A 26,633-nucleotide genomic window follows, 5' to 3' on the forward strand; every position below is an offset into this window, starting at 1 on the left:
GTCACATCAAATGCTAATCCTTCCATCAACGATAAGGATAACAATGAAAAGATAGATAATTAAAAAATATATATTCATACCCTATGACAGCCTACACCATAATTTTACACACAACTTTGAGTCCACAGCTTCTTAAAACTAAAAATTCATTGATTCCAGTCATGAATTACAACCTATCACATGAAAACCTGCATCAGATTCAAGTTAATACCTAGTATAAAATCATATTTCATACCCTCAGCATTTATTAATAAGAACTATTTTATTTTCTGTTTGCTAAAAACAAGCTCTTTGGATGATCTGAACTGCCTTTATTCTATACCTCAAGGATGAGTGAAAGGCAATCAACTCTTAACTGTGGTTAAAATCACTTATCTAAATTAAAAATTAAGTATAAATTTTAAATGTAGTTTTAGGTTAATCAGGTGAAATCATTAAATGAGAACAACAAAGCTTGCCTCATCTTTCTATAAAATGAGCTGTAATTTCCGTTTTTCTTTTCTTTGTTTTATTAAGCATATAAGCCTATTTGTTATTATACAACTCTGATTCCTTTAGTCAATGAAAGGGCCACCAAATAGTAATGAAAACTTCATAATTATGATCTGAAACTTTATCAATATTAGCATTTTAATTTACTTCATCATATAACTTGAGCAAGTTTTCAAATACTATTCAGGATTAAAGAAGAGTTTCCAACTACTAAAACATCAGCTGCCGTAATTCTCAATCCCAAGAAGTGAATGCAAACTTGAAAACATTACGCACCTGTTACAAACAATAATCTTTCAAATTTGAGATGGACAAAAAAAAAAAAACCTAATGTACAAATTTGGCTTTGTCACTTGCCTAAGGAATAAAAAAAAAAACTTCAAGTTTTCAAAGATAAAGATTTAGTTCATAATCTATAGCCAAAGCAAGAAACTGAAAACATACATCATATTTTTTTACTATAAAGTTCACTGACTTACTATCTCAATAAGTACAATTACATGTGGACATTATCTTGCTCATGTTATTGGATTTGTAATTACATAAATATCTTGAATTATTGAAATGCATCCATAAAGCACATTTCTTCATCAATTATCCATTCAGGACATTTTTTGCTTTTGAATTACTGATAACATTGCACTTTACATACAACTAATACTAAGATTCTCAAATAGCTACTATATTTGTTTCATAGAGAAGTTAATAAATTCAAATGCTTGATTCTCTAGTTATTTCCTAAATACAGTAAATGTACATACTAGAATGGTCACCTTAATATTAGAAAATACTATACATCAAGCAGTAAATTTATTACAAAAAGTTTTGATGGATATATAGCTGTAATAAAACTTTTAGTGATTTTCATATTAAAAAATACTTCAAATGATTTATATTTGCAAGACCCATTTTATTGCAAATATCACCATGGACCTTCGTCATATTTACACATCAAAAATTAACTAAAATTCAAAGTGAAGCTGAGAACTCAAGTTACATTTATTCCTTGTCAATCAGCTACTGTTTGTTAATATTTTTTTGCCTGAAAACCCATCTAATACCTACAATTAATAATACTATTATAACACACAGTGTTGCCATCTAAACTCTATTTGTACCAACATTTAAAAGAAATTCATACTACATATTGTACAATCAAGATGTTAATACATTCCATGATGTCCACTAATAGTGGAACAACATGGCAAATCAGTGCATCTCAACACAACTGGTATTTTCACATTACAAGAACCTCTAACTATTTTCTAAGACGTCCATATCTTGCAATTCACTATGCCACACATTTCTTTTCATTTATTTGAGTTATGAACTGGTCTAACATGTTCTTTTTATTATAAAATGGAAAATATTGAATGCTTTTGGCACTAAAAGATAAAAGAAACTAAACTAAATAATACATAAGTTCATTTACATGTTTGTATATATAATAAGTATGTGCTGCGTACAATAAATCAAATTCCTAAGAAAATAATTAAAGGATGACATGCAGCTGTAGATTTCTATCACAAGTATAACTTGCATTTATTCAAATCATAATCTTCACCTACAGAACATACATAAAATGCATTGTCGCTAGTATTTTTCAATGAATGGTGTGGACCAACTGCTGTATAAAAAAAAAAAAAAAAAAAAAACTACCTAACTACTTTAAAAAATCTACATATTTATCACTTAGTTCTGATTAAAATTCTCTAACCTAATATTTGACTAGTTTTTTAATGGCACTAAGACAACGCCACTTGTCAGGCAAGTAGAAAGGCTCAAATATATGAGGAAATGGAGTGTCAAATCCACATACTCGTTCAATTGGAGCTTCAAGATGGAGGAAGCATTCTTTCTGTTGGATTCAGAATGAAAGCAATGTAAGTAACTATGACTTTACATAACTAAGAACCTATCTTAAATACCAAAAAAATTAACTTTTAAAGAATATTCAATTATGATAGTTTTTCAATCACAATACACTGTACAGTACTTTGCATGAATATTTTCCACTTTCAAATATAGTATATAGTAGTACTTCAATAATATGAACAAATACAATATCAATAAACATGAGTCTGGAGGAAACTTCGAAATGATATATGTAATTCAAAATAGTACCTGTATTCAATCCTAGGTTTTAAGACCATGATGTAAACAAATACTAGTATATCATGACTATAGCTGTAATTATCACATATGATGCAAGTTATGTAGAAATTGTAAAGTAAAATTTCTTGTCTAATAGCTTTTGATCTAGTATATTCAAGTGCTTCACCATTACTAAAACATTAAAAACACACTACCTGAACAGCTGCAGCAATCTCTGCTCCAAATCCATTGGTGATCGGTGCTTCATGAGCAACAAGCAGACGACCTGTTTTCTTAACACTCTGTGGATGCCAAAAAAATAAATTCCAGTGGCATTACAGTTTACTTTCTATGTTAGAAGTGCAACAGTAAGGGCCTATACTGTTGTACTGATAATTTTTAAACTCTGTGGCCTTTTCAATTATATTTAATCCCATGTAACTGCACCTAAATCATTACTGACTATTTTAAAACTTATTTTTTCAACAATGAAAGCATACCAGAATAACAGTAAACAGCACTATCACTTTTTCATCATTAATACTTTTCTTATTAGTACTAATACCATACTTGAAATGTTAAAATTGTATAATCAGCAACTTGGTGATAACTAAAGAGGAGCACTCAGTTGGAGAAATGGTTGATAAGTGTGGCACTTTGACTACAAATGGGAAAACATAGGCCCAGATTAAGATGTTACATGTATGCATTAAAGAGGGCTCGGACAAGATGAGATTTCAAAGTGCAGTTTATTAAAGAGTGGAGAACTCATCATCAAACATCTAACTTTGAAACAATAAATTCTAACAAAGAACACATGATGATAATGAACCTTCCTAATTTGCCCAATGAAAATGGTAAATTTAGTACATGTGTTTTACCTAAAATAAATCTTCTAGGTACTGATTTATACTGACTCTAAGGTTTTCATAAATAAAACCATATCTTTGTATTGTACAACAGAAATGACTAAATCAACAATACTTACTTCAAATACTGTTTGTCTATCCCAAGGAAGAATAGTGACAAGATCAATCACTTCACATGACACATTGAGTTCTTGACGTGCCAACTGTGCTACTTCCCGTAAAACATGTACTTGAGTTCCCCATCCTAGCAGTGTAACATCCTCTCCTAAGAGAAATCAAATGATATCATTATCAACAACAGTCAATAAAAAAACATGATATTGTTAGAATTCAATAAAGTTTTGTACATACTTACCCGGCAGATATATACTTAGCTTATGTTTCTGACGTCCGACAGAAATTCGAATTTCGCGGGACACGCTGCAGGTAGGTCAGGTGATCTAACCCCCTGCCGCTGGGTGGCAGGAATAGGAACCATTCCCGTTCTAGAACCAGATTTTCTCTTCCACCTGTCTCCTGAGGGGAGGCTGGGTGGGCCATTCATCGTATATATCTGCCGGGTAAGTATGTACAAAACTTTATTGTATTCTAACAATATCATTTTTGTACATGCAACTTCCCCGGCAGATATATACTTAGCTGATTGACACCCTTGGTGGTGGGTAAGAGACAACTATTTACTGAATAGACAGGTAAACAACATACGTTGTAGGTAATAAATAAATAAAACCTTGGTTCCTACTTGAGGCAGCAGAAGATTCCATGGCTAATGCCTAGGAATCTGCTTCGCCTCAAGAGCCTCAGCGAGGATGTGACCTATGGCTAAGAGTTCTTGTGGGTCTGTCGATGGGGTCTTATCCATTTACTCGACAGAGCCTCTTACATGACAATATGCCTATGCCTAGTGGCATAATTAAGGAGCACAACACCATCCTGATCACTGATCCTAACACGAGGGTTAGTGCTTAAGTTGAAAAGAGTTATCCCCAAACTCCTTTCAAACAACCCAAAGAAAAAACACGACGTTAAATAAAATTGAACTCACTAGTTAAGGATCAGTATCGGCTCCCTCCCATCCCAGCAATGTATCCGCAGACACGTATCAACCAAGAGAGAAGGATCTCTCGTAGGTTATCTTGACATCCTTCGGATATGGGAAGTTCAATCAACCAGAGTTGCATCTCCCCGTATGTGACAGCTAATATGTCCTTATGACATATTGTTAAGGAAAGAACAAGAATTCGGAAAAGCTCGCACTTCATGCGCTTTTAATTCTCAGCTGTTTGAAGGAATCAATGCACTTGTCAAGTGCTTAGGAGATCACATTGTCTCAAAGAAGGCCAGGGCATTCTTTGATATAGATCTCTTCTGGGTGAAGCTGGAGCCTGGCTAGCGCTTCGTGCCTGGCAGGCGCCTAGCGCCTCGCGCCTGGCTGGAGCCTTGCGCCTGAATGGCGCCTAGAGCCTGGCTGGAGCCTCGCGCCTGGATGGGCGCCTCGCGCCTGGCTGGCGCCTGATTGGCTCTCCCTCCTGGCTAGCGCCTCGCGCCTGGCTGGAGCCTTGCGTCTGGCTGGCGCCTTGCGCCTGGAGCTTGGCAGAAGACTTCATGATTACTGTCTATGAGTCTGCATGCCTCAAGAGTTTCAGCGAGGTAGGGACCTATGACTGACAAACCCTTCTGGATCATGTCAATGGGGGCTAGCCCGCTTACACGACAGAGCCTTCTCGGAACGTGCCAATGGTGGGGGCTGACCCACTTACATGGCAGAGCCTTACCTGTATCATATCAATGGGGACTAGCCCTCTTACATGACAGAGCTTTAGGTTTCTCTTTACTGGAAGGAGCCTTGCGCCTGGATGGATCCTCAATCCTGACTGGAGCCTAGCCTTGAAGGAGCCTGGCACCTGGATGGTGCTTGGCTGGCTTCTAGAGCCTGGCTGGCGCCTCGCGCCTGGCTTGGCTCCTCCACACTTGCTGGAGCTTCGAGCTTGGAAGAGTCTCTAGGCTGTCTTGGCGATTGTCCAACATCGGACACTCTTATATCTGTCCGATTTGTTCGCCTCTGGCGCATTTGCGCCAGGTTGGAACTGTCCGCCTCTGGCGTTTTTCGCCTGTATTGGCATTTGGCGCTTGGCTGGCGCTACATTGTCCGAGAGTCCTGAACAACCACATAGTCTATCAGGAGACTGGAGAAGGGTGGAAGAAATTCTTCCCCTTTGAGCTTTTGGCCCTGGCAAGGGGAGGTGATTGGTTAGTCGGCTACATACCAGTAGGAACGACAGGATATCTAACAATACGAGAGAGAAGAGTCTTCCTCCAAGGAGGATCCTTCGTGAATACTTCCTTTGCTAACGAGATCTCTTCTTACATGTTGATGAGGTTCCTCATTGCAGAATCTTCCCTATCCTTGCCCGAAGTAAGGGAAGGAGTCTGGAAGTCGAAGGAGACTCAGAGCTGAAATTGGGCGGAACCCTGATTTCTAGCTCTTATTGTATCCTTCTGAATACCTTCTGGGAAGCATTTCGAGCCCTCATCGCACCCCGAAGACTCTGTAGGCAAACGTTTAAACCATCTCTTCTTCTGTAGATGAAAAAGTAAGTACCCTGCCAGGGCAACGAAACTTCTATCTGAAAGCGTTGCGTCAGGAATAGAGGGTTTTAGTTCTTTTGCCAGACATACTATGCTGGCAAGAACCCATTGCCGAGTATCCATTGAATCTGATGTGAGATTCCAATGCACAAAAAATTCACTTGTCTTCTTGGTCGTTTAGGCTAAGAGAAACAAAGAATTCCTTCATAAACTTTCTCAAAGAAGTTTGATGAGGAGCAGTTCCATTTTGTCGGAACACGGAATCTGTGGCCACAAAAAGATCCCATTCGAAGTACATGATATCTACTCTTTGTCGTATTGCCGGTATCGTATAAGATCCCGAAGATCTTAATCTTCTGTTATCTCTAATTCCCCTTGTAGAGACAGAGTATAGCCTTTTACTGTGTTCTTTGATAGCAGATATATACCTAGGTGATTCTTCCCTCTGAAAGTGAAGAAAGAACCTCGCTATGTGGTTCACAGAGGTATCGGAAGAGGACAGTTTCCTCATTCCATCTAGCACGATTCTGCAGCAATTCTATGTCTTAGCCATGACTATTGTCATTTACCTTGAAAAATCCTCTCATTCATGTCCACTTCTGGTCAGTCTGCACGCGGACAGACTCAGAGTGGAGAGGTTTTTCAGGTCTATTTATAATAGATTCTGATAGAATATCCAGATACTCTTGGAAAAGCCTTACGAAATATGCTGTGAGAAGAACGTGATTCTGTGAATCCAACCTCTCTAAGGCCAAAATGAGGCATTCATCCTCTCTTCCTTTGACGCCCATTTATCTTAATATCTGTTAAGAATTTATAACTAGGGGAAAAAAAAGACTAAATTTGTTTATTCCCCTTCTTTAAATTAAAGATGTCGTATATTGCTACCTCTCTTGGTTCGAGGAAAAGGAAGCAGTCCTATAGGAAGCCTGTTCGTCTTCTACCTTGCGAAGAGATCTATGAAGAAGACTTTCCGTAGGTTCTCAAAACTCTTTTCAATAAATGTTAGACATACGTTAACAGTTATTATCTTCGATCGAGAAGGTTCTCACGGACATGCAAAATCTTGCATCGAACCTCTTAAGGATCGTTACGTTCCGTGTCTGTTCCCAAATAGGTTCTCTTTTGTTAACGCGAACAGGGGCGAAAAAAAGAGATTCTCGATGCTCTTTGCGATATGAGAGAGTCGTGGAATTGGCCTAAGTGATTAAAAATAAATCATTTCATCATTCTTTGTAAGCGACCCCTTTCCGATTAAATGGTAACGAAATCAGGAACGAATCTTGCGTTACCCGAGGGCCATCCGAGAGGCTACTGGTTTGTTTGTTTGTTTGTAAGGTGTTTTATGTGACTTCCGAACCACGTCGAGAGTGAACTTCTATCACCAGAAATCCACATCTCTCACTCCTCAATGGAATGGCTGAGAATCGCAACCAGCGACCACCGAGGTGAGAAGCAAACCACCAAAAACCAACCACTACTGGACTCTTAGGTTAATAACTCGCTAAAACGAGAAAATATCTTGGATGGTGCTTCTGGCGCATTGCGCCAGGCTGGCGCTTCTGACGCTTTGCGCCAGGCTGGCGCTTCTTCTAGTTCTTTTAAGGTTATGTGCCAGAACATCTGTGCCTTTATGGTACCCGACATCCTTCACGTGTTAATTCCGTTCTTAGTAGGAAAAAACTTTGTTTTATATACGTTAGTATAGTCCATTCAGGGAAACAACTTCTGCCACTAAGAGAATGTTTCCCATCCGACTCACCCATCTTCTCTTGAGCAATATCCGATTCTAAAAAAAGGTTTTTTTTGGTTGTGTGCGTTTCTCGAAAGGATGAGAGAATTATATTATATCGTGCTCTGCCGTATTAGAATCCTTTATAATATGTCACATTGTGGTAAACAGCATTAATCTAGGAAACTTTGTAAGGATACTAGGAATTCTGTAGTTAACCTCGGTAGTGGCATAAGACTTGACCATACCGTAGTCTTAAAGTGAATTCTCTTCTACTACATTCATCTTCTCACTAAGCATGTACTCTAATAAGCCACGCTTTCGTAAGCATGAGAGCATCATATAATATAGTTCCGCTGCGTTAGAGTCCTTTAATAATGTTACCTACGGTAAACAGCATTGAATGTTGTAATATCTTTCTTATTGAAAGCTTCTTAGCAAAAGGCAGACAATATTTTATTTATGTTTGCTTAACTATCCCTCAATCCGAGGCTAAAACCGCGATTGTAGGGGAGAGACACGGTTATTATTCCATCCCGCAGGAGAGAGACATATAACCAACCACTCATGACCGCACCTACATGTTACTGCGTTGGTCTCTAAGGCGCGATAGCAGTCTCCGTTAGCCGTCTGGCCTTACTCTTCCACAGTTGCCAGCTACTCCATTAAATAAAGGAATCTTATAAAATTATTATCGAACTTCAGGAAGTTCTTATTAATGCATATTTAAGCGAAACAAGACTTCGATAAATCTAGAAGCTAACAGGTAGGTTTGCTTTAACAATCCCTTTAAGCGTAGTCCTTCCTAGGAAATTCCTGGAAGGATACTGGTAATTGAGTTGCTCTGCAAAGAAGTAACTACGGTATGTGTGATTTGCCGTATCGTATTCTCATACAGCAGATACTGTCTTCGTTCTTTTCGTTAATAGAACGATAGAAAGAGTATATATATCTCCTTAAGGAAGGAAGTTAATGCAGGAACTCTTTAAATCTTCGTGATTTCCTCATAAATCACGGAAGAGACAGAATTCCTGTTCATCTGTAGGGTTTACGGAAGGAAGTAGATATTTCCTATCTGCCATCATACCCAAACGTCGATAGAGATTCTTATAAGAAAAACTCCCAAAGCTCTTGCCTCTTCATAACGAGGGAAAAGCATGAATGAAGGAGAGAGTCCGCATTGAGAGGAACTGCCAAACACAGGAGTCTTCTGAATAATGAAAAAATGGCTTCTCTTAGTATCAGAATCCTTCTGACAAACGCGACGTCCGCCTGTGCGACATCTTGCACCTTTGCCAGGGAAAGTTGCTCAAGTTAAAAACTCAAAGAGGAGCCTCGCAACTGACCTCTCTCTCATAAGAAGATTTGGAATATTCTGGCGCCTGGCTCCTTGCGCCTAGCGCCTGGATAGTTCCGCGCGCCTGGAATGTTCCGCACGCTAGAAAGGAGACTCGCTCCTGGAACGTTCCGCTTGCGTGGAAGGTCCCGTGCGCCCTGATAGTTCCAAGCGCCTACTAGACCCCTTTTAGAAAGAGCCTCTTGCCCGGAAACGTTCAATGGAAGGATCGTTCTGATTGCCACTGTACTATAAGGCTGGCGCTTTGTCTCTTTGAAGGCGCCTTGCGCCAAGAAAAATTTTCTAGAACGCGGCTCGCGCTCAGTTGCTAGAACGCGGCTCGCGTTTGGTTGTAGGAACGCGGCTCGCGCTAGTCTGTTTTCTGGAACGCGGCTCGCTGCTGGCTGTTGGAAAACGTGGCTCACGCTAGCTTGCTGGAACGCGGCTTCCTAAGTCCTGGCTGGCTCTTGCTCAGTGTTTCTCTTAGTTTTCAGAGAACGCGCTAGATCATCAAAACATATACATTCTTCGTCTTTTCGGATGTAATGATAAGAGACGCACTTTTTTAAGATGCCTTTTTTCAAGGGCTATCCTTGGCAGTATGGGAGCTCTACAGAACCTGCCGAGGGGACGCCTGACCTGGTGGGGATTCTCTGAAAAACCTCCCTTACGGCTTTCGACATTCCTTCTCCCCTGGGCTTGGGAGCTTGAAAGAGGTCTAGGCCTGAGAGCGAGACAGAGCCGATCAGACGCACCCTCAACTGCAATGGGAACACTAGTAATCACTTCTTACCTTTAAATAGCTCGCATTTTGAGCCACAATCCTTGTCTTCAAATTGCAATTATGAATTTGAAGTTTCTGCGAAGTAAGAAGGTGATGAGGATGCAACACTACTAGTACTGTTAATACTCTAATTGCTCGTTAGTACAGTATCCAAAAAACTTTTGTTTAAAAGAAACGTATCTAGTTACATGCTTTACTGACTCCCTAAAGTAGGAAGTCAGTATAATTCCTCAATCAATTCTAACACTATTACACGTATTAATGAATAAATATTAATATTTCCCTTTCTTGCAAACTATGTGAGTGTCTACCGAAAATTTTGGTAGTTACACGTCATATATTCTTCTAAATTTTTGAAGCCAAATTCATTAAAAAGTTAATAAAAGCGTATGCCGAACCAAAGACCCAGTACTTCCCTGCAAAAGACAGACCCAGAAGATCGATGGCGATGAAAAACGAAAATCAAGTCAGGAGGTAGCAACAACATATGTTGACACTACCGCGACAGAGAAAATCTGGTTCTAGAACGGGAATGGTTCCTATTCCTGCCAACCCAGCGGCAGGGGGTAGATCACCTGACCTACCTGCAGCGTTTGCCGCGAAATTCGAATTTCTGTCGGACGTCAGAGACATAAGCTAAGGTATATATCTGGCCGGGGAAGTTGCATGTACAAAAATAAAAAACTTAGCTTGCCACTATGTATGTCTAACTGTAAAGAATAAATAGTAAAACATTAAATTAAAATCCTTAATTGCGGATACTGGTAATAAGTGGGCTGGCCCAAAGATAAGGTGTTCATAAACTTATTTAAGAAATTTACAGGCAGATGCATTTTGCCTTCGAGTGCATAATGGAAAAAGGGTTTCAAGACTATTTAAACATACAGGTGTCAAACGGATCAGGGCATACCTCTACCCAACAAACCCTGCACAATTTAGTATCTTTACTGTTTGTCTGCTGGTAACTGTATCACCATCTTCAGCTCTGTGCTTGGTTAACTGACAGATTATTTGTGCTATGACTAAACTACAAGATTTTAAAATGGGGCAGACCTTTCCTAATTTTAGGCAGTTCCCAGTTGACAGTGGTGGTTCCATTTCCGACAGCACACCATAAGCCGAAAATCGCTGATGCTTTGTAGTGCGAGAAGAAAGAAATTCGCGGATGCGCAGCTGGGTAACGCTTGTAAACAAAACAACAGTGTGATCTGTCAACTCCCAGCATCCCTCAAGGAGCGTGATTTACAATCTTTCGCAAACTAGGCCTATAACTATTAAAACAACATTTTGTAGTCGACATACCGTACGTTAACTGGGCACCTGACAGACAATTTTAGTCGACATACAATAAGTCCAGTCGGCATTTAAGGGTTAACATATAGGGGAAACAACCGACTGGACTAGCTGATCCAGCTTTCACTGCGTGTGGATCTACCCTCTGAAAAAGTACTTTAACACGTCCTGACATCGGTGGTGAGAGCAACAGCTTCAGACCTCTACTATCCTTTCAAAGTAAGTATTTTCTCCAAAGTTAGAAATCAAGGTCATATTTTAAGATTAAACAGAGGTTAATGAAAGTCTAGCCATGCGCAGTGCAAACATACCTCCACGACGCTTTTGAAATTTTTACTTATAACACCAAAAATGTAGAAGATTGACGCCATCTCAATGTTTGAGGAGTCACTTGTGTCAATAAACTTTCCCTTCCATGCGCTAAATCTGCACACCACTTTTACCCATAGACACTGGGGCACTTTCTTCACAACAATCGTCAACAATGACGACGCCCATGAGGGATCCAAGGACACTGGCGCTTTTTCGGTAGAAATAAACGTGCTCTAAATAATTATTTAAATAAATAGTTAAACAGCAGTATAAGGTCATGAATTGCATAAATTTTTGACATATTCATGATTATTAATTTGAAAATATTTGTTGTTGAAAAAGTAACTAGATTCCTGACTCAAATATCAACAGTCGCTGTGAACAGTAGCTACGCTATTGTTCGCGCTCTTCTATTGTTTATCAGTATTATCAATTGGTATGTGTTTACCCTCCAAACTGGGTATAAGACTTATACAAAACTAGGGAAATAAGTGAAATTAGCATATTTATTGGTAGTATATATACATATTAAAACAATTTTATCATTATTGCATTACTATGACAACTAGAATTCATGGAAACAGTTTGTAAATGCATCGGTGTATGTGTGAAGCTCCATTAAATTGGCAACGATGAAATTTTGCCGTCGTCTACCCCTATCTACTTTAGAAACATCTGCAATTTTTCGGGGTTAATTTGGTTGTAAAAAAAGGGATAATAGACATGAATTAAAATAAACTAAATAATGAGTAAGGTAAACAATTATGGGAATAAAGCTTTGCACCTCATAAACAGTGTAGCCATGTGCTGCCCTCAACTGTTTGTGGAGTGAACCCTTAGGAGCCAGGAGCAGCAACATAGTTCAAGTGCAATTTGGAGTGAATTAAGACCAAAATGTGTATAATTACAATCAAATAAGCACTGTGGACTTTCAGTTGTGATGGCAAAAAGGATAAAACCACCAATTTCAAGGTAAAAATGAATTTCAGTTCAAACCATGACCCCAGGAATAAGAAGTTTCATACTTTCACTAATATAGACAACAAAATGTTTGTTGTTTTATTGTGCTGATTATAACTGCAATCTTGAGTAAGATCAATAAACATTACATATACGTATATGCTTATATTGTTCAAATGAGCGCTGGGAAGGCTGGGAAGGACGTGGCATCAATGTTGGTCACGAATGGCACTTCTGTTGGTCAGCGCCATATTGGATTTAAAAACTGCCTTGAAAACATATTTTTCAAAGACCTCACATGCTTATTTTAGTTCGTATGGCACTTTCATACATCACATTATGTTGACGAAACCTAAATCTTTTGAATGGTATGGTTAAAGATGTAATTGTATTCTTGTTTCACCAATTAAATATCGAGTGAGTAATGCTGATCCACCTGATGACGGTGGATCCAAGGCGGTGTTTCCCCCTACTGTATTAACTAAACTTAAATTTCAATTTCAATAGGAAAAAGTAATTACCTTCATCCAAAATGTCAGCTGAAGACAAAGGTAGTGTGTACTCTTTTGTGGGGACCATCTCAACTGCAGCACGATAGAGCACTTTGGGCTCTAAAAACAGGCAGGGGTTATTGTCTCGAATGCATGATAACAAAAGACCCTTAGCTTTGATAGGACCCCTGGGAACAACAATCTGCAAAGGGTATCAAACTTTACAACAATCTGCAAAGGCTATCAAACTTTAACATCTCTTTTAATAGAGAGCAGTACTTCAAATAATAATTTATTTACTGCAATGACCCATAAACTTCAAGTTGAAGATAACACCTAACTTTAAAACCTTACAAATACTTTAATATACTGTACGGTATTCAAAAATTTAAAAAAAAATATATGCAGGAGTCCCCAGTTATCAGTGATCTGGTTGTGGCACTTGTCTAGCACTGAAAACCACTGATTTTCAGCACCGAAATGTGCCGCTTTCTGGTTACTAACGCCGATAATAGAGTAATGGCGCCAATACATACTGATCTTTGGTTATCATCAAGCCATTGGAATGGAAACCCCGCCGATAACCAGGGGACTGCCTGTATATATATCTAACCTACTGTTGACTGAGAAAGTAGACTATTCAAAAGTAACAAAACTGTTGGTAATTTACAATTGTGACTAGTATTAAGTGAAGTGATATCTCTTCAAACTGGGATACCAATACATAACTGGCAAAATAACACATCATTACTGGATAAATTCTGTTTCTGAAGTAAGGAAACCACGCTACTTACGAACAAGATACGTTCCAGATGGCCATTTGTATCTTAAATTGTTCGTAAGTTGTGTTTAAGTTTTGTTGCGGTTTACATTCCTGAGTTAACTCAAAGGTCATAGATTATACAGTATTATTTTACTGCATTTTAAATCATGCAGTATTATAAAGAATAATTCAGATGCTAGAAAGGTAAAAAGAATATAAAATTTATATTAATGCAACATTCAAAACTTACTACTATTTTTTTCATGCTTTTAAATTTATGAAATTGGAGAGAATTTCACAGAACCAGCATCTGAAATTGTGTTCAAAAGTAAACAATGCACAACGTTATCTTTTGACAAACATACATACTATACATTTCCTGTGGGGAAAGGAAATTTATAAAATGGGAATCGAGAGGAAATATAGAAACTGGGAATTCACCACAGAATGAGTTAAATCAGAAAGACAGAAATAAGTAGGAAGATTTTATGAATATGAACAAATATTCTTGCAGTTGTATGAAGAACAGCATATGTTAGTTAATCATGAGAATACTTGGGATAATCAAGGAAGAAGTTAAAGGATCACGTTCTTCTCCTTTCCTGTGTCCTGTTTTTTGTAAAAATTCTTATTAGCACAAGATAGGTGTGCAGAGAAAAATTTGAACTTGTGACCCTGTCAGTTCGTATCTGTGAATGTTTGTAAGTAGGGTGGTGACTGAAAGCCAAAAGAGCAATGGAATGAATGTTTATCTCTCATGAAAATGTTATTGTTATGATACAATAAAGTTTGTTCATACTTACCTGGCAGATATATATAGCTGTATTCTCCGACGTCCGACAGAATTTCAAAAACTCCCGGCACACGCAGTGGCGGCCAGGTGGTTAGTACCCATTCCGCCGCTGGGAGGCGGATATCAGGAATCATTCCATTTTATATTCAGATTTTTCATACCACTGTCCCCTGAGGGGAGGTGGGTGGGTACTTTAATTATATATCTGCCAGGTAAGTATGAACAAACTTTATTGTATCATAACAATAACATTTTGTTCATGAAACTTACCTGTCAGATATATATATAGCTGAATCCCACCATTGGAGGTGGGAAGGGCAGAATAGAAGGATTTAGGAAACACCTCAAGTGCAGATGATTGACATCTTGATTCCTTACCTGTTAGCATAGCTGACTTCTTGATTACTGTCACCGAAGTCTGCTTTTGCTTTACTAGAGTTACCAAACAAGGTAGTGACCTGTGTAGTTGGTGCGCTCTAGATGATCTGTCAACGGGGGCGTGACCACAATGTGACTAGACCATATTGAACATACTGTGAGGGCAACGAGCTAAAAACCACCACTGACCTAACCTATCGAAGTTAGTCCCATAACTTCTAGGCTAACGAAAGGGAAAGCGCCTCAAGCGACCAACCCTTCAAAGTTAAAAGCACAACCTATCCCTTTTCTATAGGATAGGATTCGTGCTGCTTCCTGCCTCCAATAATATTTCTACGGATATGTATGGTCCTAGCGACTCGCAGATCTCATATGTCGTCTTCACATCCCGTCGGGAGTGTGAAGCGAACACAGAGTTGCTTCGCTCAAACGTGGCACTCAGGATATTACTGAGTGTCATGCTCTGTTGAAATGCTTCCGAGGCCGCGCCCTCACCTCGTGAGCATTTACTTTAAAAGGTTTCAAATCTTTGTTCAAACATGACGAATGAGCCTCTTAGAAAGACTCCTAAAAAATAACGCCAGGGCGTTCTTCGACATGGGCAAGTCTGGTCTTTTTACGGAACACCGCAGATTGTCCGAATGACCTTGACTTTCTTTAGTTTTATCAAGATAAAACTTGAGAGCCCCGACAGGGCACAGGACTCTCTGTGGCTCTTGCCCAATAATTTGTGCCATCCCCTTGATCTCCAGGCCTCTGGGCCAAGGGTTAGACGGGTTTTCGTTCTTAGCAAGAACGGGAAGGCTTAGAAGGACACCGAATTATGTCCTCTAAAGCCAAAACCTCTGATGATGGCTAAAACCTCACTAACCCTCAATGCCGTAGCTAGAGTGGTTAGAAAATAGCCTTCTGGTCACGTGTATTAAGTTTACAGAAAGGAGAGGTTCGAAATGCTTTGACATCAAGAACTTCAGACTACGTCTAAGCTCCATCAAGATTTCCGCAGACCTCAAAGATCGTGAAGGGCTTTGTTGTTTGACAGATCCGAATCTCTGAGCCTAAGAGCCGTCAACAACATATTTCCGTATTCTACAATCGTTGGGACTGTTAGCTTATCCCATAATTCAGACGGAAAGGGAAGACGGTAAAGTAATTCACAGAGGTGGAGGTGTAGGAGCAGTCAGTCCATTCTTCCTGCACTATCTCCAGAATCGGCCCACTCCGATGGTACACTGCAAAAATATGCAGCACTGCTTTGCTTTGGCAATGAGACTTGTAATTAATCTTGAAAGATCCTCTCGCTTCTCGACAGTCTGAACGCATCCAGACTCAGAGCGGAGAGGTTTTAGGTACCTCTCGAAGTGAGGCTGTTAGAGTAGACCGATTCTCTCGGGAAGGGTCCTTGGAAAATGCCCTCTGAAGGACGTGACCTCTGTGAATCCAGCCTCTCGAATGGCCCAACATGGGGCGATCAGCGTCTTTCTCGCTACCCTCTGACGCCAGCGATTATCTTATCAGCTTTCCTAAGCTTTTGAATAGGGAAAAGAGACTAACCAACTATCCCCATTCCATACTATATGATTGCGTCTATTGCTACCGCTCTCGGATCGAGAATAAGGGAGCAACGTAGAGGAAGCTTCTTCGTCTTCAATATTGCGAAGAAATCTACGAAAGGACGTCTCCAACGTCTCCACAACTCTCGACATACTTCTAAGCGAGGATTACTCAGACGTCAGTAGTTGCTGCCGCGATCGAGAAGATCCGCACGGACGTGCAATAGTGTAACGAACCTCTTGAGGATCGTTACGTTCCGTGCCTATGTCGATAACCATCTCTCTCTTCTTGGGATATGAGAGAGCTGCGAAATTATCTGAGATGATTTGGACCCAATCGACCAAAAAACTCACTCTTCGAGGAACTGGAGAGCCAACCAAATTGCTTCCAATTCTCTTAGATTATGTGCCAGGACCTCTGTACCTCTGTCCGGATGCCTGGCACCCCTCTCGGTATCACCTGAGGTGATCGTCAACCCATTGAGAGATGTTTAGAATTATTTCTAGATCTTTGATGTTATTTCAGTCCTCCTGCAGGAAAAACTGTAGAGGTCTGAATTGCAGTCTATTCAGGGAAACAAGCTTCTCCAGCGAGGAAATGGTCCCCAGCAGACTCATCCATTCCCTCACTAAGCATGCTTCCTTCCCTAATAAGGCTGCGCTTTGCATAAGCAGGAGAGCATTATTATAGTGCTATGCCGCGGTAAACTCGTACAGAATTCTGTTACAGTGCAGGTAAGCAGCGCTGAACAGGTCTCAAGAGATATCTCTGTTGAAAATTTCTTAGCAATAGGAAGTCGTGTTTATTCATGATTACTAGAAATCCCCTCAACCCGAGGCGAAAGTCATGATTGTAGGGTAGAGATATGGTTCGTTCAATCAATCCCGCGGGAGAGAGAGACGTAACCGACAGAGCCTAACAGCGAGCTACCTGATACTGAGTTGGTGACACTGTGACAGTCACAGGCAGCAGGCAGCAGCTTATGTTCACCTTCTCGCAGTCTTATGCGAGTTGCCAGCTATTCTATTCATCTAAGGAATAGATTTTACATTATTTGAACAGAAACTCTCAAGTTGGCATATTTAAGCGAAACAAAATTCGCTAAATACAGAAGCTGATTTTGTGTTGTCGTAACATTACGCTTAATTAACCAAATGTTAAATCGGAAACTCCTGGAAAGTTGCCTGGAGTACCGATTAAATATACTGCGTCATCCACAATGACGCAACCTCTCGTCTCGCACTATTCTGCCTGAGTTACCAGCTACTCTCTTCTACGAAGGAATAGGTTTGTTACTATTATCAATAAGGAAATTCTCAAGCAGGCATATTTAAGCGAAACATAATTCGCTAGATGCCGACGCTGAGTTAGTGTTGTTGTTAACAATACCTTTAGCGTTGTCCTTACAGCGGAAACTCCTGGAAGTTTGCAGGAAGGACCGATTAAATACATTTACAATCAACCGTCTTTTCGGTTGCCATCTGTAGAGGTAACCATGATATGCGTATATGACTTGAAACCCTACATTAGTAATATGACGCAAAGATAAAATACGTAAGTATTGTAGTCACTTGAACATAAAATTCTCTCTAATGAATGAGAGCTCTCTCGCATTTTGTTAATGAGAGCTTATCCGCTTAAGCGATAATAAAATGTTATGAAGATCTTTGTCAATGAGAACTAACCCATTTACATGACAGAAAGTAATCCAGGAATTCGAGCATATAGTTTTCCCGATTCCCGCAGAAATCGAGGAAGGGGCAAGATTCCTAATCAAGGAGGACTGGGCTTACGACATGAAAGGACCTTAATGTTCCCCTTCGGCAGCGCAATCCCGAAAGCAGACGAGGCGTTTTATGACACCGAAATCTGCTTACAGTTTTCCTGGAATTCATCAAGTGATGGATTCTATTGAACGCTCCCTTCGATGGAAAGCGAAGTAGACATCTTGACGAGACCAACTCCTTCCTCTACTTCGACGACCAGCCCTCTTGAAGAGCGTTCTTGCAGGAATCCTGCCGAACGTCTTGATGCGTAGGACGCCTATCGTTCTGAAGAACGTCCTGGCCAGTGCTCTACCGAGCGTCATGACGTGTAGGATGCCGAGCGTCTTCAAAAGCGTCCTCGCTAGCGTCCTGGCGAGCGTCCTCGCTAGCGTGGCGATCGTCCTCGCTAGCGTCCTGGCGAGCGTCCTCGCTAGCGTCCTGGCGAGCGTCCAGATATGTTAAGACATCGAGCGTCTTCCAAAAAGCTTATCAATGTTTATGACGTCGAGCGTCTTCCAGAGCGTCCTGATGAGCGTCTCTTCGTGTAGGACGTCGAGCATCGGCAAAAGCTTCCTCACGTCTCAATGCGTAGGACGTTGAGCATCTTCAAGAGACGTCCTCACGAGAGTCTTACCGAGCGTATTGGTGCCTAGAACACCAAGGGCATCTCAGAGAGGATCTTGTCGAGCGCCCTGATGCATGAAAGGCCATAAGACTTGACCATACCGTAGACTTAAAAGTGATTCTCTACTACATTCATCTTCTCACTAAGCATGTACTCTAATAAGCCATGCTTTCGTAAGCATGAGAACATTATATAATATATAGTGTTCTACTGCGTTAGATTCCTTTAATAATGTTACCTACGGTAATCAGCATTTGAAAGGCTGGAATATCTTTCTTATTGAACGTATCTTAGCAAAAGGCAGACAATATTTTATTTATGTTTGCTTAACTATCCCCTCAATCCGAGGCGCTAAGACCGCGATTGTAGGGGAGAGATACGGTTAGTCATTCCATCCCGCAGGACCGACCTCTCATGACTGAGCAATAGATGGTTACTGCGTTGGTCTAAGCGATAGCAGCCCCCTCCGTTAGCTGTCTGGCCTTACTCTTCCAGAGTTGCCAGTACTCCATTCAATAAAGGAATCTTATAAAATTATTATCGAACTTCAGGAAGTTCTTATTAATGTATATTTAAGCGAAACAAGACTTCGATAAATCTTATTAAGAAACCAAGGTTTCTCCCGTACGTCTTGGTAAAAACTTCGACATGACTGTTGCTTATCAAATACGGAGGCGTCCCGAAAAGCGTCCTCAAAAGCGTCCTGCCTTCAAGGGGAGCGCCGCTCATGAAGCGTGCTAGTCATAAGCCGATGTACGGTGATCGGTCGTCCCGGTACGAGTATTATGGACGTTCGCAACTCCTGACAAAGACCGGCGGTTCCGCTTGTGCGACATCTTGCGTCTCTGTCACGCTCATCGACACTTCCAGAAACGCACTCAAAAGGACGCCTTAGGGTACGCCTTCTTCCTTTTCACAGTAAGTGAGATAAGGCGATCTGGGCGCTTAACAGCGTTCAAATTCCTATTTCCTTCTTCTTTCTCCCATGTGTTGGAAAGTCGTCAAATTGTTAAGGCGGCGATTACAATCGCACGACAATAGAGAGAGGACGTGAAGCGTCCTCCTCAATAAGCTTCTATTTAAAGGGCGCGAGTCCTTCCGAGAGCTCCAACCCCTGTACGGGGGAGGACGCCTCAGAGGACGAGAAGCAATCCTTCAGGATTCGTGCACGTGCACGATCTTTGGCAGCCTGAGAAGCGTCTTCAGGTCTTGCCGAAGGGACGCCAGATCGGTGGGGGTTCCTCGTAACCCTCCTTCGGCTTTCGACATGCCCTCTCCCTGTGTTCTGGGAGTCCGACAGAGGTCTAGACCTAGAGGCATTATAAGGCCGATCTGACGCCCCCTCCACAACACTAGGGGCAAAATCAACATCACTACACTCACAACACTGATTGGAGAGCGAGCACTTTTTCAAGCTTACTTGATGTAATCCACCATAATAGAAAGGGCATTACGTCTCACAGAACTTCCTCTAGGCCCGTAAGCCATACCACAGGGTTAGGCAAAATAAAGTCTACTGGAGGTTAGTAGGTTCATTATCCTAACTTCTGTTACTGTGGAGAAGACCTCCATCCTGATTCTATCACGCTCTAATTTGCGTACATACGAATCATACGTCTCTTTCGGAATTCAGTCAACATTACACTAATTACATTGATCTTTCAACAAAGAAAACATGTAAACATCATGTATACTAAGCGAGTGTCTACCGAAGGTTTCGGTAGCCTCCCCTTACCCGTTGCAGACAACAAAGTCTGAAACTAGGCTAACTAGATTCAGACATCATATGCAATGAAAAAAATTTTTAATTTTAATTTTATGATAGCTTATGCCTAGCCACAAAATCCAAGTCAATCATTCAAAAAAAAATAAGTAGGATACTTAAGCGGCTAATGAAGTTTCAAAATCCTAGGCGGAGGTAGTGGAAACAAAACAGGTGTTTTCACTACCGCGACAGAGAAAAATCTGAATAGAAAATGGGATGATTCCTGATATCCGCCTCCCAGCGGCGGGAATGTACTTAACCAACCCCTGGCCGCCCACTGCGTGTGCCGGAGTTTTGAAATTCTGTCGGACGTCGGAGAATACAGCTATATATATATCTGACAGGTAAGTTTCATGAACAAAATAATTTTTCTCTTAAAGAGCGATGGGATGAGTGTCTATCTCTTAGTAAACACTAATTTTCAACACCACCGGCCAAGGGTCTACAGTATCAATATATGTACTGGAAATCTGCGTGGAACTAGGAACAATAAAAGGACTAGAAGGATACATATTGTTACAAATGTCACTTTGTGAGTTGGCTGATGCTTATCCTTAAATCTTAAAACAAGGATGTAGCTAAAGAAAAGTTGAATAAATAAAGAAAGTAAATAGAACATGTCCCATATTGTTTTTAAAGCCAGTCCCTTTGGATCATCACATTTTCTCGCAAATGTTGAGAATAAAGTAATTCGTCAACCCACAAAAGTCATTTAACCCTTAAACGCGAAGCGGTATTTTAAAAATGTCTCCCGTATGCCGGCGGCGTTCGCGAGTGACCGCCGAAGCGGAAAAAATAATAACACAGCACGCTTAGTTTTCAAGATTAAGAGTTCATTTTTGGCTCCTTTTTTTTCATTGCCTGATGTTTAGTATGCAACCATCAGAAATGAAAAAAAAAAATATCATCATATATAAGTATTGGGATACATGACAACGCAAAAAAAAAATGTCACATATAATTTGTACGTATACAAATCGCGCTGTGAGCAAAACAGTTGAAGTTAACGAGTTAATTTTTGTTGTTGTATTGTAAACTAAATTGCAATAATTTTGGTATATAAACACATTGTAAAACGATCAAGGCAACACAGAGAAAATATTATCACAATATTATGCATGAATTCGTAACGCGGCGGAAATAAAATAAAGCGGTTTTCATAAATTCACCCATAAATCAAAATATTGTGCTACAGACTTCCCGTTTGTTGCAAAATGAAGGTAATTGATTGAATATTACTAGACTGTAAGTGTTATAGCTTACAATTGCAGTTTTCAACCATTTCGGTCGAGTTAAATTTGACTGAAGGACGAATTTTTTCTATTTATCGTTATTTATATGAAAATATTTCAAAACTGATAAAAGCTACAACCATGGGTTGTTTTTGGTTGTATTCTACATAAAATTGCGCACATTTTCATATATAGTAAAACTTTATGTAACGGCTAATTAAAATGGTCCAAACATTACGACAATCGGATGAAAAAATTTCTGATTTTTTTGGAAGTACCACGCGTACGTAAGGAAAAAAATTTGTTTATTTCATAAATTCACCAAAAATCAAAATATTGTGCTAGAGACTTCCAATTTGTTTGCAAAATAAAGGTAAATGATTGATATTACTAGAATGTAATAGTTTTAGCTTACAATTGCGTTTTTTTACCATTTTGGTCGAGTCAAAGTTGACGAAGGTTGAAATTTTGGCACTTATCATTATTTATATGAAAAATATTTCAAAACTGATAAAAAGCTACAACCATGGATTGTTTTAGTTGTATTCTACATGAAATTGCGCACATTTTCAAATATAAAACTTTATGTAAAGGCTAATTTAAAATGGTCCAAACATTACAACAATCGACGAAAAAATTTCTGATTTTTTTTGGAAGAGTTACCGTGCGGACGTAAGGAAAATGTATTTTTTTCATAAATTCACCATAAATCAAAATATTGTGCTAGAGACTTCCAATTTGTTGCAAAATAAAGGTAAATGATTGAATATTACTCGAATGTAAGATTTTTAGCTTACAATTGCGTTTTTTTACCACTTCGGTCGAGTCAAACTTGACCGAAGGTTGATATTTTGGCACTTATCGTTATTTATATGAAAATATTTCAAAACTGATAAACTACAACATGGGTTGTTGTTTGTTGTATTCTACATGAAATTGTGCACATTTCCATATATAAAAACTTTATGTACAGCTAATTGAAAATGGTGCAAAACATTACGACATCGGACGAAAAAATTTAAGATTTTTTCGGAAGAGTTACCACGCTGGACGTAAGGCAAAAGTTTTTTTCACAAATTCACCATAAATCGAAATATTGTGCTAGAGACTTCAAATTTGTTTCAAAATGAAGGTAAATGATTGAATATTACTAGAATATCAAGAGTTTTAGCTTACAATTGCGTTTTTCGAGACCAGTTCGGTAGAGTCAAGTTGACCGAAGGTTGAAATTTTGGCACTTATCGTTATTTATATGAAAATATTTCAAAACTGATAAAAGCTACAACCATGAGTTGTTTTTAGTTGTATTCTACATGAAATTCTGCACATTTTCATATATAATACTCCATGTAACGGCTAATATAAAATGGTGCAAAAATAATGTCAAAGTGATGAAATAATTTCTGAGATGCTTTTTAGAGCGAGAAGAAAGAAATTCACGCTTGCGCGCCTGGGTAACGATTGTAAACGAAATAACACCTTGATTCCGTGAGCTCCCAGCATCCCCCAAGGCGCGTGTTTCAAAAGTTTTCACCTAGTAGCCTATAACATTTTTCCGAGAATTTTTAAAATATGTGCATACATTTTCGTCGTTTAATACGTCCAATCGGCGTTAAAGGGTTAATAGGATTTGCCCCACGAGCTTAATTAAGCAGAAATCCTAACACCCCTGAGAAGCATTCCAAAGTCATTAGTGAAATCACTAGAGAGTACTCCACTTCTTTTCCTTACTTGACCCCTTGCTACCTGATCTGAACCACACGTGTTTCTCCACCCCTTCTGACCATTGCCTCTCAAGTGTAAATGATTTTGCTATTGTGAAACCCTTCCTTTGAACTTAGTGTTGGCCACCTATGATTTCCTTTCCAGCTACATGGTAGGATTGGGATCCCCGAAGGAATAGGAGACAACTGACCAGCAGTCTACGTCCGAAACATGAAAACAAGAAAGTCATTGGTCATCTCAAGTATATATAGAAGCGACGATGCCCACACAAGTGTTGGTTGCTTGTGGTGGGAGTTGCTGTTGGGAGAGCTAGCTGATCACTGACATTGGGAGGACACCCTAGATGTTATCCTGTGATGCTGTCCCTATGAAGGTTGGGCTCCTACCCACAACTGCCCTAGAAATCTGTGCTGATGATCTTGTAAGCCAATAAGCAAACCACTACTCACTCTAACCCTCCTGCTCTGGCAACGGTGACTGATGACATGAAGGTGGCGGCTTGCAGTATCGTATCTCCTTTTGCCGCAACACTGATGAAGGTTCCCTAAGGAGCCTAGCATTCTGGACATTATTGTTAGAAGAGAAGTCTCTAACACTCGAAGACCCAGCTACCAAAGGTTCCCGAGCATCATCAAGCAACGACACATGTGCACAGTCCTGGCTCGAACTGCGTACAGGTTTGTGTGAAAAACCACGTACACCGTTGCTGAAACGATTACGTATATGTATGTCAGGCGAAACACACACGCATTCACGGAAGGAACAGCATACGTGGCCGTGACAAGATGAGTACACGTCCGTGAGACATCAACTGAGCATGGTCCCGAGACACAGAACGTTGCCGAAGAGAGCTACTTGAAGTCAACTGACTCCTAAAATTAAGACTTCTTTGAGGAGAACGAGGAATCCATCCACGGGCCAGGGAAGCCTCACGTTCTTGACTGTCAACCACAGTCTTGTCAAGTGATGAACCTTACACACAGCTTGTACCCCTTCCGTCTCTACAACTTTCGACCTTTTAATCGGCGCCTTATCGTCTTACGCCGATGAACTGGGAACCGGAACAGACAAAGAAGGAGTATTAACCTCAAAAATCTTCAGAAGCATGTATGTGCAAGACCTGAAACACGTGCCGTATAGGAAAAAGGTGAAGACTCGACACTCATACTGTCACGAATACATTCATGAGGAGATACACGGTCATGAAGAGAAGATGATGCATTACCAGCACGCATTGGGGAGACACGACCATGCAACGAAGACGAGGATGCCTCCCTTCCGCATGCTCCAGTGTCAACCCACCCCAAACAAACAAAAAACCGGCGATGGGAAGAATGACCTTGCAGGGCAGCTGGCGAAAGCACCCTTCTCACTTGCATGAACACAGACGTGCATAGGGGAGACAAGGTTGTGAGAGGCAGAAGGGCCCCCTGCTCAGAGAAGCTGAAACCACAAATTCCTTGATCCTCCTTCTGATACAATGATGAGGAGATGAAGAAGGAAGGAGATAAATCTCCATTCCTAGATAAATCTCCTTCCCTACGAGACCTCTTAGAACAGGAGGTGGAGAAGAGACCTTATGTTTATGTTCAGTCTTCTTTACAGTGAAGGCAGAAAACCTCTCTCCCAAAACAGAGTCCAGCTTCTTGAAGACCGCTTGAAACAACGCCTCGGATGGCTCAGCGAGAGAGAACGAGTACCTCATAGAGACAGGAGGATGAGCAGTCACTTCAATCGACGTCACAGGCTGAGAAAGATGCTGGGAGTGACGTCACAATATCTCTGTGACCAGTGCTAGCCGATGGCCTCACTGGCGGAGTGGTATGGCATGACCCAGGGACTGTAGGCGAGGCTCCACAAGATGGCTGCACATGAGAACCAACATAGAGGAATTCAGGGGGAGGTGGGAGAGCGATGGGGGCCTGGGGACACGAGCCTCCAAGAAATGAGACAACCGTCCATCCAAGGAGGGCAGACCACTGCTATTTTCAGTGACTCCGAATCTGTAACAAAGGAATTAGACAAAGCAGCCTCCTCCCTCTCGGGAAGATAATTGGGGCTACATTGAACATAAGATCCCCCTGTGGCACTTCCAATACTTCCATCGACGAATCAATGGAAGAAAAGGGAGGTGACACGGGAACACCAGAACTAGCCACAGGAAGAGCGATCAAGGGAGAGGGAGCAGCCGAATTGACCAGACGAGGTGAAGAAAACTCCCTCCCAAAAAGGATGAGTCAAAACTCTGTGCTGTTCTCTCTTCCTATAAAACACCTCACACTTTGACTTAGGCCAGGTACGACATTTCGGGCAGGGATTGGTTACTGTACAAATTTTGCTCTGCACCTACTCCAAGTCGTATGTGGATCCATAGCCAACGACACCAAAAACCTTGAGCAGAGCATGGAAAACCCTGAATGTCCCGGCATGTATTGACGAGGCTGTGAAGACTCGGAGGAAGCCATAATACACTAAAACAATCACACAAAACACTGAAAAACAGAACACGGGGGAAAAAACAACCAGCTTGGAAGGAGAGCAAAGCACAAGTGTCTACTCCCCAAGGCGGTAAGGAGAAGACTGAAGCGTCACGAGGTCCTATGCGTGGTCTCTGACCAGCTATCACCTTGTATGCGCAGGTGTTGCCAGATCTCACAGATTCCTTGTTTTAACCAGTTACTAACTGATGCTTGGAAAGCACTCCCATTGTTAAGACTGAAGGTTTGTTCCACATATGAACAAAGCAAACGCCAACACAAAAGTACAGTAGTATGATGATGATGATTATGACATTTGGGGTATGGGGAAATCCCACAGCAAAGAACAAGTAAAGGATTGTTGTTTTCATAATGAACAAAAATCTTACACAATATGAAAAAGCTGTGTTATTCAGTAGATTAAAGAATTTGCCAGTTATTCTTTCTGGTGTGTATTCACAAACACACACACACACAGTTAATGTCATTCATAGATTAGCTTGTTGTAACACCATGGAGCCATTCAGTGAGTGATGGGTAAGAAGACTGCCCTTGGCAGCACAGAATAGTTACTTGAAAGAACAACTTGAGAATTCTTCAGTT

The 26,633-nt window shown here is 40.5% G+C and overlaps 1 protein-coding gene across 1 annotated transcript in view; it reads right to left on the minus strand.

The window, feature by feature from the left end:
• Positions 1-56: 56 nt before the first annotated feature.
• Positions 57-26,633, minus strand: part of LOC135216477 (2-oxoisovalerate dehydrogenase subunit beta, mitochondrial-like) — a 66,376-nt gene continuing 39,799 nt past the window's right edge. The window contains 4 exon segments of the mRNA XM_064251846.1: positions 57-2,350; positions 2,802-2,888; positions 3,575-3,720; positions 12,983-13,154. Of these exon segments, the coding sequence (XP_064107916.1) occupies positions 2,210-2,350; positions 2,802-2,888; positions 3,575-3,720; positions 12,983-13,154 (546 nt within the window). The 3' untranslated portion in view covers positions 57-2,209.

Source organism: Macrobrachium nipponense, chromosome 6, assembly GCF_015104395.2.
Source record: "Macrobrachium nipponense isolate FS-2020 chromosome 6, ASM1510439v2, whole genome shotgun sequence".
Classification (NCBI taxonomy): domain Eukaryota; kingdom Metazoa; phylum Arthropoda; class Malacostraca; order Decapoda; family Palaemonidae; genus Macrobrachium; species Macrobrachium nipponense.